This window comes from Paroedura picta, chromosome 1, assembly GCF_049243985.1.
Source record: "Paroedura picta isolate Pp20150507F chromosome 1, Ppicta_v3.0, whole genome shotgun sequence".
In the NCBI taxonomy this organism is placed as follows: Eukaryota; Metazoa; Chordata; class Lepidosauria; order Squamata; family Gekkonidae; genus Paroedura; species Paroedura picta.
Genome location: NC_135369.1, coordinates 48,730,652 through 48,744,489, shown reverse-complemented (window position 1 = coordinate 48,744,489; position 13,838 = coordinate 48,730,652). Strand labels below are relative to the sequence as shown.

The following is a 13,838-nucleotide window of genomic DNA, read 5'->3' as shown; positions in this document are numbered from 1 at the left end:
TCTAATTTTGAAGACTTAAAAAGCAGGCTTCATTAGACTGCCTAACACCAACGTTAAAGACCAGTGTGGAAAAACACTGGAGAATCTCTTCAAAAAGTGCTGATCTATTTACTTGCGAAAACGTAATCCCTTGTATATCTTCATGAAAAGCCACAACGCCTACCAGGGGAGTCTTTACTGAACACACCGTGAACCCTGCCTGTACCAAGGACAATATATATTCTAATACAGATGACAACTATCAGGTTAAAGTATATTCCTCTTTCTCAGAAGTCCAAGATTCCAAATAAGCCCACTTCCTGTTACAGGAGTACCTAGTGACAGTTTACAGGATTGTAATAAAATGTCTAAAACCTGCTAGAAGAAATAGTGCTCTCAGGCCAAATTCTCCATGCAGTCAAATGTAACTTTGCTACATGGTGATGTACTAGAGGGCTGTACATAAGCAAAAAGGGTGCAGGGAGAAAGAATATGTAATTTCTGCCTGTCAGGCATAGTACTTCACAGCATCATAGAATCATAGAGTTGGAAGGGGCCATACAGGCCATCTAGTCCAACCCCCTGCTCAACGCAGGATGAGCCCAAAGCATCCTAAAGCATCCAAGAAAAGTGTGTATCCAACCTTTGCTTGAAGACTGCCAGTGAGGGGGAGCTCACCACCTCCTTAGGCAGCCTATTCCACTGCTGAACTACTCTGACTGAAATTTTTTTTCCTGATATCTAGCCTATATCGTTGTACTTGTAGTTTAAACCCATTACTGTGTCCTTTCCTCTGCAGCCAATGGGAACAGCATCCTGCCCTCCTCCAAGTGACAACCTTTCAAATAATTAAAGAGGGCTATCATGTCTCCTCTCAATCTCCCTTTCTCCAGGCTGAACATTCCCAAGTTTGCGGCTCGGCAAACTTCTCTCCCCCCCCCCCCCGAAACAAGAAGCTTGCTGGGCCGCGAGCTAATTGGCCGCTTCGGCGGCCGATTTGCTTGCGGCCTGGCGAGCTTCCCGCTTCGGGGGGGGGGCGGGAAGAGGGAGCTGCGGCCCGGTGCCAAGGCCTTCACGGCCCGGCACCGGGCTGCGGGCTGGGGACCAGTGCCGTATACAATGGAACTATGACATCTTGTGATTTTGATGTGATGCCCCTGTTGATACAGCCATTGTGTTCAGATCTCGTTGAACTCTGTCTCTATCTTCTGGAGTATTTGCCAGTCCTCCCAATTTGGTGTCATCTACAAACGTGATGAGTAGTCCCTCCACCCCTTCATCTAGATCATTAATAAATATGTTAAAAAGTACCGGACCAAGCCCTGAGGTACCCCACTACTCACCTCCCTCCAGTCTGATGAAACACCATTGACAACAACTCTTTGAGTGCGGTTCTCTAACCAATTCCCTATCCACCTAACGATCTGAAAATCAAGATTGCAGTCCTTCAATTTATCCATCTCACTTATGAGAACCAGATCTGAAGGAGCCAGAAAAGAGCCATCAGAATACCCTGAGATCAGTCCTCATTTTTCCTAGGACCCTGCTCATTAGAGGGAAAGGGAAAAAATAATAGAAAAACATCCTTGTCCAAGGAATCTAAAATGCATCCCCCAGAGAATCTGAATTGCTGCCAGCGAAGGAGCAAAATTCTAGTGATTTCTTGGAATAACAGGTTGATTTGCAACAGGTTGATTTGCAGGTTTCCCCTGGTGTTAAAAATTACTCTGATATACTTGTTCTGGATAGACCATTTATAGTTGGTGTGATATATCATGCCCAGCCTGTCTGCCTCTGTGTTTAAGTCCTCTGCTTTATGGATGACCTTGGGTATGGAACCCATGTTACTTCTCATGCTACAATTTCTTCAAGGCAGAGCTTCTAGGAACCTGTCCTCCCTGTCGATTGAAACAATACATTGTTTGTCTGGGCCCAGCATTTCTGAGGGACTGCTCAACTCCTTATGCCCCTCACAGAACTTTTTGCTCTGCAAGCTTAAGCAGGTTGGCCCATATGAGGTATGCCTGGCCTCAACCATGGCAAGGGCCTTTTCAGTTCGGACCTGTATCTGGTGGAATGAGCTCCCAGAAGAGCTGAGGGCCTTGCTGGAGGTACCAGGGGTCCTGCAAGTTCTTGCACCACGCGTTCAGTTGAGGCTAGGGCACAAAAGTTCTATATGGCCCCTCCTCCAAATTCCTGAATATCCTATCAATTTAACACCTAACACCCACCTTGTGGCACAGAATCTGGTCAGGCTAATTGAGCAGCATCGGGTGGCCTGGGGGGTTTGGGGCTCAGGTGGTTTTAACTTTGTTTACTGTTTTTATTTTGGTTTTATTCATGTTGCAAATATCAGAAGCAACAGCCAATTCAAAACGGTTTCCACAAAGATTAGTTCATTAATTAATGTGTGTCTAGATTAGCACCTTCTTGTCTCAGCATATTAGAGAAGAGAATATCAAGAAGCAGAATATTGGGGGATGCTTACTAGGACCATACTTCCTTAAGTGGCAGATCTGTGATGTTCACATGTGCAATCTCACTAAAGTTGAGATAATATGCCCAAGTAACTGCTGAATGGCTCTTATTATTATTATTATTATTAGATTTATAGCCCGCCACTCCCTTGCGGCTCGTGGCGGGTAACAATATCGCAATTCCCCATTAAAACCCCATAAAACAATAATAACATTGCCAATATTGCCGGCATGGCAAGAATGGCAGCTCAACTCCCCCCCTCCCTCCCACTACTAGCGGGTGGAGAGGAGGTCCTGATGATGTTTTGCTTCGGGTCCAGAACCCGAGTCCCCGGGGGAGGCATAGATCTATTATCAGCCCCGGCCTCAACCATAAACCTGGCGGAAGAGCTCCGTCTTGCAGGCCCTGCGGAATGTTGAAAGATCCCGCAGGGCCCGCAGCTCTCCCGGGAGCTCATTCCACCAGGTCGGGGCCAGGACCGAAAAGGCCCTGGCCCTGGTCGAGGCCAGGCGTGCTTCCCTAGGGCCGGGAACGACCAACAGGTTTTCACCCGCAGAGCGCAAGGCCCTTACTGGTTGCCAATACTTCCTTATACAACTTGCCATCGTTGACTTAATGCTGTTGGCTCTGTCAATTAGCAAAAATCATCTCATTTAAGGTGGCATCCAGAACCACGCCAATGAATTGCAACCCTCTGAGAGAGACATTAGGCCTAACCCATTACAGGTGGAAACAGTAAGGTGAAACTGGTTACAATCTTTAAACGTCCTGTGGTGCCCACGGGGCGCCACGGACTAAATAAAAGAGTAAGCCCTGTCGGGGATGAGTTAGGGCGGGCCCTGTCCGGAATAAAAACTCGGAGGGACCAATCAGGAGCCGCTTCGCGGCTCCTGATTGGTCCCTCTGAGTGTCCATCCAGGGCCAAGCCGCCAATGGGAAGCCGCGCGAAGCGCAGCTCCCCATTAGCGGCTTGGCCCGGCCTCGCCAGGCTGGCCGCAGACTCACCTCGCAGATCGGCCTCGCAGCCCGCGGGGTAAGTCCTCTGGCCCTGCCACTCCCGGATTCTGCCGGGCCCGGCCGCTCCTTTGCGGCAGCGAATCAGGACTAAGCTGGCTGCACCCTGATTGGCCCTATTCCAACTTGGACAGCCGGACACGTCCCACCCCCTAGGCTGTTTCAGAAATATACAGAGGAACAACAATGGATAAGGATTATTATTATTATATTTCCCACCACTTCCTATGAGGCTCTTAGCAGGTAACAACCGTCTTAACCCCATTAAAATATGCATTAAAAGACTTTAAAAATCCTAACATGACAGAAAAACAATCTTGTTTCCACCCCGCACTACCAGAGCTTCAGGGAGAATAGAGGGAGTGATGTAACTGCTGATCCCAAGGGGGAAGGATGATAGTTCTCATTCGCTGACCCCAGCCTCAACCGAAAGCCTGGCGGAAGAGCTCCGTTTTGCAGGCCCTGCAGAAAGCTGACAAATCCTGCAGGGTCCACAGCTCATTCCACCAGGTAGGGGCCAGGACCGAGAAGGCCCTGGCCCTGGTTGAGGCTAGGCACACTTTTTTAGGGCCAGGAACGACTAGTAAATTCTCACCCGCAGAGCGTAAGGCCCTACGGGGGCATAGGGTGACAGGCAGTCCCTCAGGTATGTTGGTCCCAACCTGCATAAGGCCTTAAAGGTTAAAACCAAAACCTTGAACTGGATCCGGGCAGGAATTGGCAACCAATGCAGCTGCCTCAGCACAGGCTGGATATGGGCCCTCCCCATATACAGATGTGTTAACTGAGGACCCTAGCAGCTGCATTTTGCACTAGCTGAATTTTCCGGATCAAGGACAAAGATAGGCCCGTGTAGAGCGAGTTATGGAAATCTATTCTGGAGGTGACTGTCGCATGGATCACTGTGGCCAAGTGATCAGGGGACAAGTAGGGTGCTAGTAGCCGGGCCTGGCGCAGATGGTAGAATGCCTAGCTCGCTATTCTCTTGACCTGTGCCTGCATGGTCAGAGAGGCATCAATGGTCACACCCAAAGTCCTGGCCTGGGGTAAGTTGCATCCCTGGGGTAAGTTGCACCCCATTCCTGGCCTGGGGTAAGTTGCATCCCTGGGGTAAGTTGCTAAACATGCTGCCTGCTCCCATCCCCTTCCTCCTAGCCACAGGACCTCCCATCTTGGAGGGGTTGAGTTTCAGGCGACTCTAATTGCCTGCTTTGACAATCTGATTGCTTCTGTCTGAATGAGCTTAGCTAGGGACTTGGCCTCCTCCATGAGCTTATCTAGATATTGTGAAAAGCTTTCCCAAAGGAAGTGTGGGTATCCACCCATAATGGTTTGGTAGCTTGCTAAGCAGAAGTTCTGTGCCAATGAAGAACAGAATTTTCTTCTTAGTGTCCAATCTACAGCTCTCCCTGTTCAGAGGGGATGAGTGTGGATCCAATCGTTAGCTTATCTGCATGTCTTCTGTAATTAATGAAAGCTGTGGAGGGTATGTAGATAGGAACTCATGTGAGTTTTGCATTACTCTATACAGATTCTTTATCTTGCATGGATTAGCCTGAATGGAAGCACGTTTATCCCATATCAGGACCATAAAGTCAGATATGCTCTCCAAAATGGAAAATGCCACAATGCCCAGGTCTTAGAGTAGATGAGCTAAAAATCCTATTCTTTGGATGACCGTCCAAAGTAGACATCAAATGCAGTCAACATGTTTAGCTTCTGCTTCCTATAAAGGCATGTCTTCACTAGGAGATACTTGAGTTGGATCATATACTTTGTCATTAGTCAGACACCGTGTTAGAATTGCTGAGTCACTTCCTACTCTAGTTCGTGAAAAAGGAACTGGAACATCACCACGGTCCTCTATATATCCTTTTGCCACCAGGGATGGATCCTTCAACACCTGATGGTAGATCTGCTGGGAGAGGCAGACCTACAGAAATACTAGGCTGGCCTCCTCTTCAAAGGAGGAGACAGTCAACAAGGCTAGATGTGGAGATGAGTACACATGGGATCCACAATAATGTCCTGGGCTGGAACCCTAGCTTGTGCTGCACACACTGATCTGAATATAGACTTCTTATTTCTGTTTATTTTGTGTTACACACCCTGTATCTTAACCTTATGATATGATCGTTTTGTATGCCAGTAATCAATTAAATGTATTTGTATATAGCCATAGGCCTTTACAAAATATAAGATACAGGTTTATAGACAATAAAATAGAATAAAAGGAATTCTATAAAAATATAAAATTTAAGACCAAAGAACTATGAAACAACATACAAAACTACAGAGATGCAAAAGTATCAAGAACCTGCCTTAATGGTAAGAACATTGGCCCTTATTTTCCTTGCAGCCAAACCAAATAGTGAGGTTTTATATTACATTGTCAGATAAAAGATAGATTATCTTTTCAGCAACAGAGGGAAAGTTAGAGCCCCATCTCATCTCTTCTTCATTTGTATGCCAATAAAGGTTTATTAAACTGATTGACTCTCTCTTGTCTCTGTACTTTAATCACTTGCGGTTTTGGGAGGAGATTACAAGTGAAAGTGAACTTTCACCAAAGGACCTGACTGAGCTTAAACACTTCTGCAGGGCCTGCAAAAAGGAGCTCTTCCGCCAGGCATTTGGTTGAGACCAGACATAGCCAACAGCGACTGAAGGGCCCCTGCTCCTCCCCCTGCCCCCCTCAGAACTCCACCAGTATACTCTGGACCTGTTTGCATTGTTGCACTGTTGTATTGTTCATATTGTTGATACTGTTATATGGTTACAACTATTAGTTATTATTATTGTAAGGTTATTCACATGTTATAGACGGTTTTATGTATTGTTCTTTGTTCTTATGTAAACCGCCCTGAGCCTCTGGGAAGGGTGTTATATAAATATAAATATAATAAATAAACAAACAAACAAACAAAAAAGGCGAGTGGGGTCATCTGAATTCTGTCACCAGCGTGACTGAAGTTGCCCAATCTGGAGAAAGCTGGGTTGCCTTAATTGTCAGGTCTGCTGTTAATGACCAAACAGAAGGGGGTCTGCAGTGTGGTCCGGCCATTGGATCTGGGGGAATAGGGCTCAATACTTATCAATCTCAAGCTTAGAACTGGTTTCAAGGGAACTGAAGAAGACAACACCTTCTACCACAGTGCTGTTTTAAGTTTCGAGGCTCTGTGTGATTGAACTTCTGGGGTTAAATGCTGGCAAATCAGACAAACTCCAATGATATGGGCTTTCCCCAAATACAGGTGGCAGAATTCAAGCTAATCAATCAATCAATCAATCAATCAATCAATCAATCAATCTATACCACCACTCTCAAAAGTCTTGCGGTAGTTTACAGATTCATAAAAACAATAAAATCCCATTAAAACATAATTAAAACACAATATCACAAAATAGGAAGGAAATCACAGGTGCCTAGGTTTTAAAATGTAACTGTTTTTAATGTAAAATATTTCAAACCTATTTGAGCTGTCATGCACCACCCTGAGCCTTTGGGGAAGGATGGCATATATAGATTGTAAATAAATAAGACCTTTCTATTTTTCATAATTCTTTTTGATAAAACAGCACACAAGCCAACAGAACAGCTAGAAATGCTTCCTTATCCTTGCAGTGGTGAAAATGGAGCTGAGGAAAGGGGGCACTGCTGGAGCATGTGATGTGTTCAGTAGGAAATCCTGTGCCAGTGAGATTATTTGCCTAGTGCAGGGGTGGTCAAACTGTGGCCCTCCAGATGTCCATGGACTACAATTCCCATGATCCCTTGCCAGCATTCACTGGCAGGGGCACATGGGAACTGTAGTCCATGAACATCTGGAGGGCCACAGTTTGACCACCTCTGGCCTAGTGTGCAGTACCCAAGTAGAGTGACCATTAGACTGGAAAACCTTTTATGATTTTTATTCAACTTCAGAAGAACAAAAAGACACAAGTGGGTTGGTCCCATAAGAGCCTGTGTGTAGAACAAAGGATTGCATGAGACTTTATAATATTCCATTAAAGGCAGAGAAAGATGATGCTTTTTGGGTCAAACCAGTAACCTGGGGTCTCCACCCCCTTGCACATCCCACAGGACCACCCATTGCCATTATGCTAAGTCACCGGGAAAAGGTTACAAAAGTTCTCTTGTTAACATAAATAATTGTATCTGGCCTTGAGAATAGAACATATCAGTCTTGGTAACATTTCAAAATATAGTCAAGAACAAGTTTCTGGGCCTTCTGTTACAAAGCAGTCTGGGTACACCGAACTTCTCTTTACAGAACAATAATTAACAGAAACAATAATTGCTAGAAACAAAATGTTCATGGCCCAATGTGAGGCTGCATTAGAAGATAGACGATGAACATAGTTTGGGGGTGACTTACTCAAATTTGTTTAGAGGTTCATCTTGTTTTACACATCTCTTACTTTCTAAAGGCAGGCCTTGGGGCAGCCGAATTGCAGTACCCTAGATGCACTGCCACTCTGAAAGCACTGTCCTCATACAAAAGCATTCAGGCTTTTATATAAACCAATAACGTCTATGCCAGCACAAGGCCTTGGTTCCATGGTTGTTTCTTGGATTACACTGTATGAATGTGAAGAAGCTGTTTACAGGCGGGAAGGACCCAGCCAGCCTGCCTAGGGACATGTAGACACTAGCATTACTCGCATTCTAAGACATAGCAGGTTCTAAGAAGTTGGCTGATGGGATTTCGAGGCACCTGTCCAGTTCCAAAAAACAAATAATGTGACAAAATTCAGGAAGAACAGAAATATTTTAGAGTTCTAAGTTGTGTCAGATATTTCATGCAATAAAGACTGCACATTGTTTACAGAATACATATGGCAGGAGCCCACATCTCCAAATGGCTGGTGCTCTAAAACAGTGGTCCCCAACCTGCGCGCCGGGCCGCGGCTCCCTCTCCCCGCCCCCCCCCGGAGTAAAAAACTTCCCAGGCCGCAAGCTTGCGGCCCGGGAAGCTTCTTACTGCGGGAGGGCGGGGAGAGGGAATCGGGGCCGGGCCGCGCCCGTGTGGGCGCGGCCCGATGTGCGGGTGCGGCCCGATGCGCGGGCGCGGCTGCGGGCACGGCCCGATGCGTGGCCGTGGCCCACACGGGTGCGGGGCGCGGGCCGCACCCCAATGCCCTGCCGGTCCCCAACCTCAGAAAGGTTGGGGACCACTGCTCTAAAACACTACCCTCGCGAACACCCTGAAGCCAACCGCACAGGCTAGTTACCGGATGAGCAATCTCACATTCCCACCACCTATACATACATATTCTAGCAGATTGCATCTTTACTTACAACAAAAGCCAGACCAACTTACTTTTCAAGATGAACAGTGATGAGGGGAGAACACAAGTTTCCTGTAACCTTTGCTAAACCCAGGGCCACAATGGCCTCAAGCAGCCGATTCACTGATTCAACATCACCTCTCAAAGCCACGCCATTAAGGAGGTGGAAAAAAGACAAGGCAGTTGTATCTTTTATAGGAACATCCTTCTCTTTCATCTCCTTTAAAATGTTAATAGCATCTACAATGAAACATCACAAAAGACCCTTAGGTAATTTCATGTAGAGAGAAAACAAACTGCTATTAAAACAGCATTTCAAAAACCAGCAGGAATGTAAATTCTGGTGTATAATGCCAATTTCAAGTTAATTACTACTTGCATTTCTAAACGAGACTACAATTATGAATCCACAATAGCATGGTTTTATCATTTTGCTGCAACTTTGACTACAAATTACAGATAGGAACTGTGTGCCCACTCTGCACCACATAACCCTGTAGAGTCTGCCCTATAGTAACAAGATCCTACTAAATGGATGCTTTTATCGTTCAGTGCTAACATCTGCTAAATCACACCATTGTTTCTTCAGCAGATGGCTTGTCACGAGGCCAGATAATAAAGATGTGTTTACACTGTATATACAGCTAGACTAATGGTCTGATACCGATAGGGCCTGTTTGCTGTGTCGATACTAATTAGCCAAGGAGAGCCAATGAAAGCTTTCTAAGAGAGTGCATGTTAAAACATTAGGTTCATTAAGCTTCATTAGGAAGGCAGAAACAAACATTTTGGTATATGGAATAAGTGCATTTTTTGTAATGTTCTTAATTATTGCACAGGCAAAATGTTTTGACCACTTTACATAAAAGCAGGCTCATCTTTTGAAACTGCCTGCTGCAGCATGCTGTGTGCTTCAGACAACAAACACTACATTATCTTTTCATTGCATTGATAGCAATGATCTAATTTTATCATCTTTGGAGACAAAAACTCATCCCTAAACATTATATTGTACCCCTTCAACTAAGGCGACAAAGTATAAATGTTTGGTTTGGTATTATTACATGTTGTCTGCTTTTAAAATTACATGTAGACTGTGTTTTAAAAACATAATTATGGCAATGTCCTATTGGTCACAAACGTCCTCTATTATAAAAGCAACATTCAAAACAAAATGTATTTTAGGAAATATATCCTTTATCAAAAGCAACAAAAAATAAGTTCTCATTTAGTAATAAAATTCAGATGTTGCTTGTAAAATGTAAAATACAAAGTGGCAAATTTAAATAACTTAATATTATAGTACGTTTGTTAAAAATGTGCAGAGATTTTTATTTTTCTGGCATGTTTAGACCCTTTACAAGGAGGTTATGTTTATAAGCTTTATCCTCAGACTTCAGACCTTCTTAAGCAAAAAACAAAGCCATTAGTCTAGGCACATACGCAATTTGTGCCATAAGTCATGATCTTCAAACTCAATCCAAACAGCAATGCTAATAAAAACTAGCTGCAGAAATGCAAAAAGCACTGAGCTGTGCAAATGTAAATGACAAGCTTGCCAATCCATTAAAACTAATGGCCTACACTGTCCAAGTATCTCTGGTTGAATTCACATGCAAATTTGTATGCAAAATGTTCAAGCACTTTGCAGGACATGATATACCATTAATATCAACTTACATTTTTATTCTGGTGGCAAGATACCTTTATTATATAGCAGATAAATACACTGAAAGCAAGAGTACTTACCTTCCAGTCTACCACATTTCGCCAAAACTTTAACCAAAGCTATATACTTCATAGAATCAAGAACAGCAGATGAATCTTTCCGGAAGCTAAAGTATATTAAAAAGAAATTGCATCAACTTTCTGTTCTTGACCATGATGGATTAATAAGATTTTAATTTCTAACACATTATGAAACAGTGCGAGAAACCCAGCCTGAAGACTGGGTTGAGGTTGAATTCAGATGTCACACAGTAAGACGGGAAACGTCTAAACTTTGGAAAGCAGTTAATCCAGTTTCTCCCTTTCTCATAGTACAAGAACTCATGGACACTCAATAAAAATTAATGAGTAACAGGCTTGGAACTGATCAAAGGAAGTACTTCTTCACCCAAAGAATAATTACCAAGTGGAATTCAAGGCCACAGTAAGTGGTCCTGTCTACACATAGACAGTTTAGGAGGGGATTGGATAAACATATGGAGCAGATGTCTATCAGTGGCTATTAGCCACAACATACAGATGGAGCACTATGTATGGAACAGTGATCATCTTGGTGCTTTGGAGGATGTCTGAAGTTCTGGCTTCACAACTAGACTTCCTGATATCACTTGGGCTTTGACTACTGTGTGGCATGATGCAACATGGCTACTTAAGTTTCAATCGACCTTAAGTTTCAATGTCCTTAAGTTTCAATCGACCATGAGATCCAAATGTGACCACTTGGGCCAAATGGAGTTTGCTTCTCCTGCACAAATTGAAATTCTAAGATCAGGACTTAATCCCAGTTTAGAATTCTGCTTGAGTGAATCTTAATTCAGGGTTTCTAAAACCTGGAAACCTTTAAATCAAGCTCCATGAATGAGTAGGGGGAAGAAATGAGGCAGGTTGTGCTTTTACGTGTCAAAGACAAACCTTTGCTGTGATTTTTGAAGAAAGCTTTACTCAGCAAGTTAACACAGTTCAACAAAGTCTATTTTCTACCATGAAGAATACAATATTCCAGTGGGAATGTTGGCAAAAAGAAAATGACTTGAAACAAATACATGCAGCTACTGTAATTACATCATTTCTTTAAATACTTAAAAGATATTGCTAGTATTTGGAGAACTTACAAAGGAAAAAATAAAAATATAAACCTGACACATTGTTGTCAAATAACACTGACCCACAACCAAACATATTAGTCAAAATTAAGCACTCTGTTCAACTGAATGGCTGCCATTATATACTTTCTTGATATTCTCAGTTCATAGGCTGTTAAAGAAAAGGATTTTTTTCGAAAAAAAATATTACCTACTGACATCAGTTTGCTTAGCTTAAATCATTTCATTGCAGTTTCTTTTAAAACAGAACTACATATCTCACTACTACATAAGAATTCATTATGCTGTTATTTTCATGTCACTAGGGGCACACATCAGCTTAGGAAAACACAATGCTCAGACTACATTGAACAGCACATTTGCAAAGGCTCATTTTACTTGACTCTAAGGACCAATTCTGATATCAAGTTTAGCTACCGTTGGTGTATCTGTAACGCTAAACAGTGTTCAGATTCCAGGAGGGCTGGACACTATCTCTTGTAATAATTCCAAGGGGTTGTGATTTGTCAACAACCATTAAATTTTCCTCTTCTTAGAACACAGCACATAAATATATGTGGAAACATTTAATACTAGTTTCAAAGTCCCTTTATAAAAAGGGGTTTTGAAAGGGGGGTTGCCTCGGGCGGCGGTCTGACGCTGCGTGAGGCGCTTCGCGCCTCCCGCAGCGTCAGACCGGGAGCAACTGCGAGCCGCGCTGCGCGCGGCTCGCAGTTGCTCAGCCTGGGAATCGGAGGGACCAATCGGCAGGCGCTTCGCGCCTGCCGATTGGTCCCTCCGATTGTCTGTCGTGAGGAAGGGTCCAACCCGGACCCTTCCTCATCACGGACAAAGCCCACCTCTAGGGGGCTTAACGAATTATATAGTCCGTGGCGCCCGTGGCGCCACGGGCTGTTTAAAGATGAGTCGGTTCTGTCAGTAATCTCAGAGGTACTCCACAGGTCATTTAACAAGCAAGGTTATTGTACAACTTGTTCCTACAAAGCACTGCCAAGAACTTGCTCGAGCATCAATATCAAATGACTATCTAATGAGTTCTTCTTGATTAAGAAGAAGAAGAAGAGTTGGTTCTTATATGCCGCTTTTCCCTACCCGAAGGAGGCTCAAAGCTGCTTACAGTCGCCTTCCCATTCCTCTCCACACAACAGACACCCTGTGGGGTGGGTGAGGCTGAGAGAGCCCTGAAATCACTGCTCGGTCAGAACAGTTTTATCAGTGCCGTGGCGAGCCCAAGGTCACCCAGCTGGTTGCATGTGGGGGAGTGCAGAATCGAACCTAGCATGCCAGATTAGAAGTCCACATTCCTAACCACTACACTAAACTGGTACTACACCAAATTGTCTTGACTATTGCTAGAAAGACCTAAGTGCACCTGCGGCCTCTATTTGTCAGGGATATAGAAAGGGACATTTTAGCAATGGGAATAGGTGTACAACAACCATGGTTTACAGAACCTGATTAAAACAGACTTCTTCATACAAATTTAGAAACTACTAGGTTTCATACTAATCAGTGTTTCCAGTAGTCACATATAATCCCAAACCTGTGCACATATAATTTGCACATAAACTGAGAAGGGAGAGGAGATGTGTGGCAGAAATGATGCTTTACCTCATCTCTGCTTCCTACATTTGGGCTAAATGTATCTCCACCTTGGGCCAATGTTACGCAAAAAGAGCAAAAGGAAATTTCAAAGCATATAGTAATTAAAAATATTTATCTTAACATTCAAATAAAATAAGAAAGACTACGCAGAAAAAAAGGAAGAGGCAAAGAGGCAAATGTCTGAAGTTCTGGCTTCACAAACTGGGCATTACATCCTTGACAAACTGGGCATTACAGATTTCAGCTAGGAGGTAATTTTCACAACCAAGATATTATCTGTGAAAATTGGGAGTCCAAATCGAAACTGTTTGCTCGCAAAAAGTAAAACCTAATTCTACTTACAGGTGACATTACCTAGGTACTTTGCTCACCCAGGAAAGCAAACAGGAATGCCACGCTGATTGTTAAGACCCTATCAGAAATGAACTTATGAATATCCAATGTAGAGGAGCGCTAACAAACATGTGTGTTCAAAAGTGATTATATAATCATGACAACTTGTTACAACCAATCTTGAATTTCAGCAAAATATTTTTATCGGGAGAAAAGCTAATTAAAAATGCATGAGTGGGGGCTTAATACACAACCTACTTAATTCAATAAGGTCTGTGTATCAGCATAAATCTCTGTGACATCTCT

At 43.7% G+C, this 13,838-nt stretch overlaps 1 protein-coding gene across 1 annotated transcript in view; it reads right to left on the bottom strand.

Moving 5' to 3' along the window:
* The window catches only part of LRPPRC (leucine rich pentatricopeptide repeat containing), a 151,426-nt gene that overhangs the window by 70,551 nt on the left and 67,037 nt on the right, over positions 1-13,838 (bottom strand). The window contains exons 22-23 of the mRNA XM_077337524.1: positions 10,513-10,598; positions 8,796-9,003 (exon numbers count right to left, since the gene is read on the bottom strand). Coding sequence (XP_077193639.1) covers positions 8,796-9,003; positions 10,513-10,598 — 294 coding nt within the window. The remainder of the gene's footprint in view (positions 1-8,795; positions 9,004-10,512; positions 10,599-13,838) is intronic.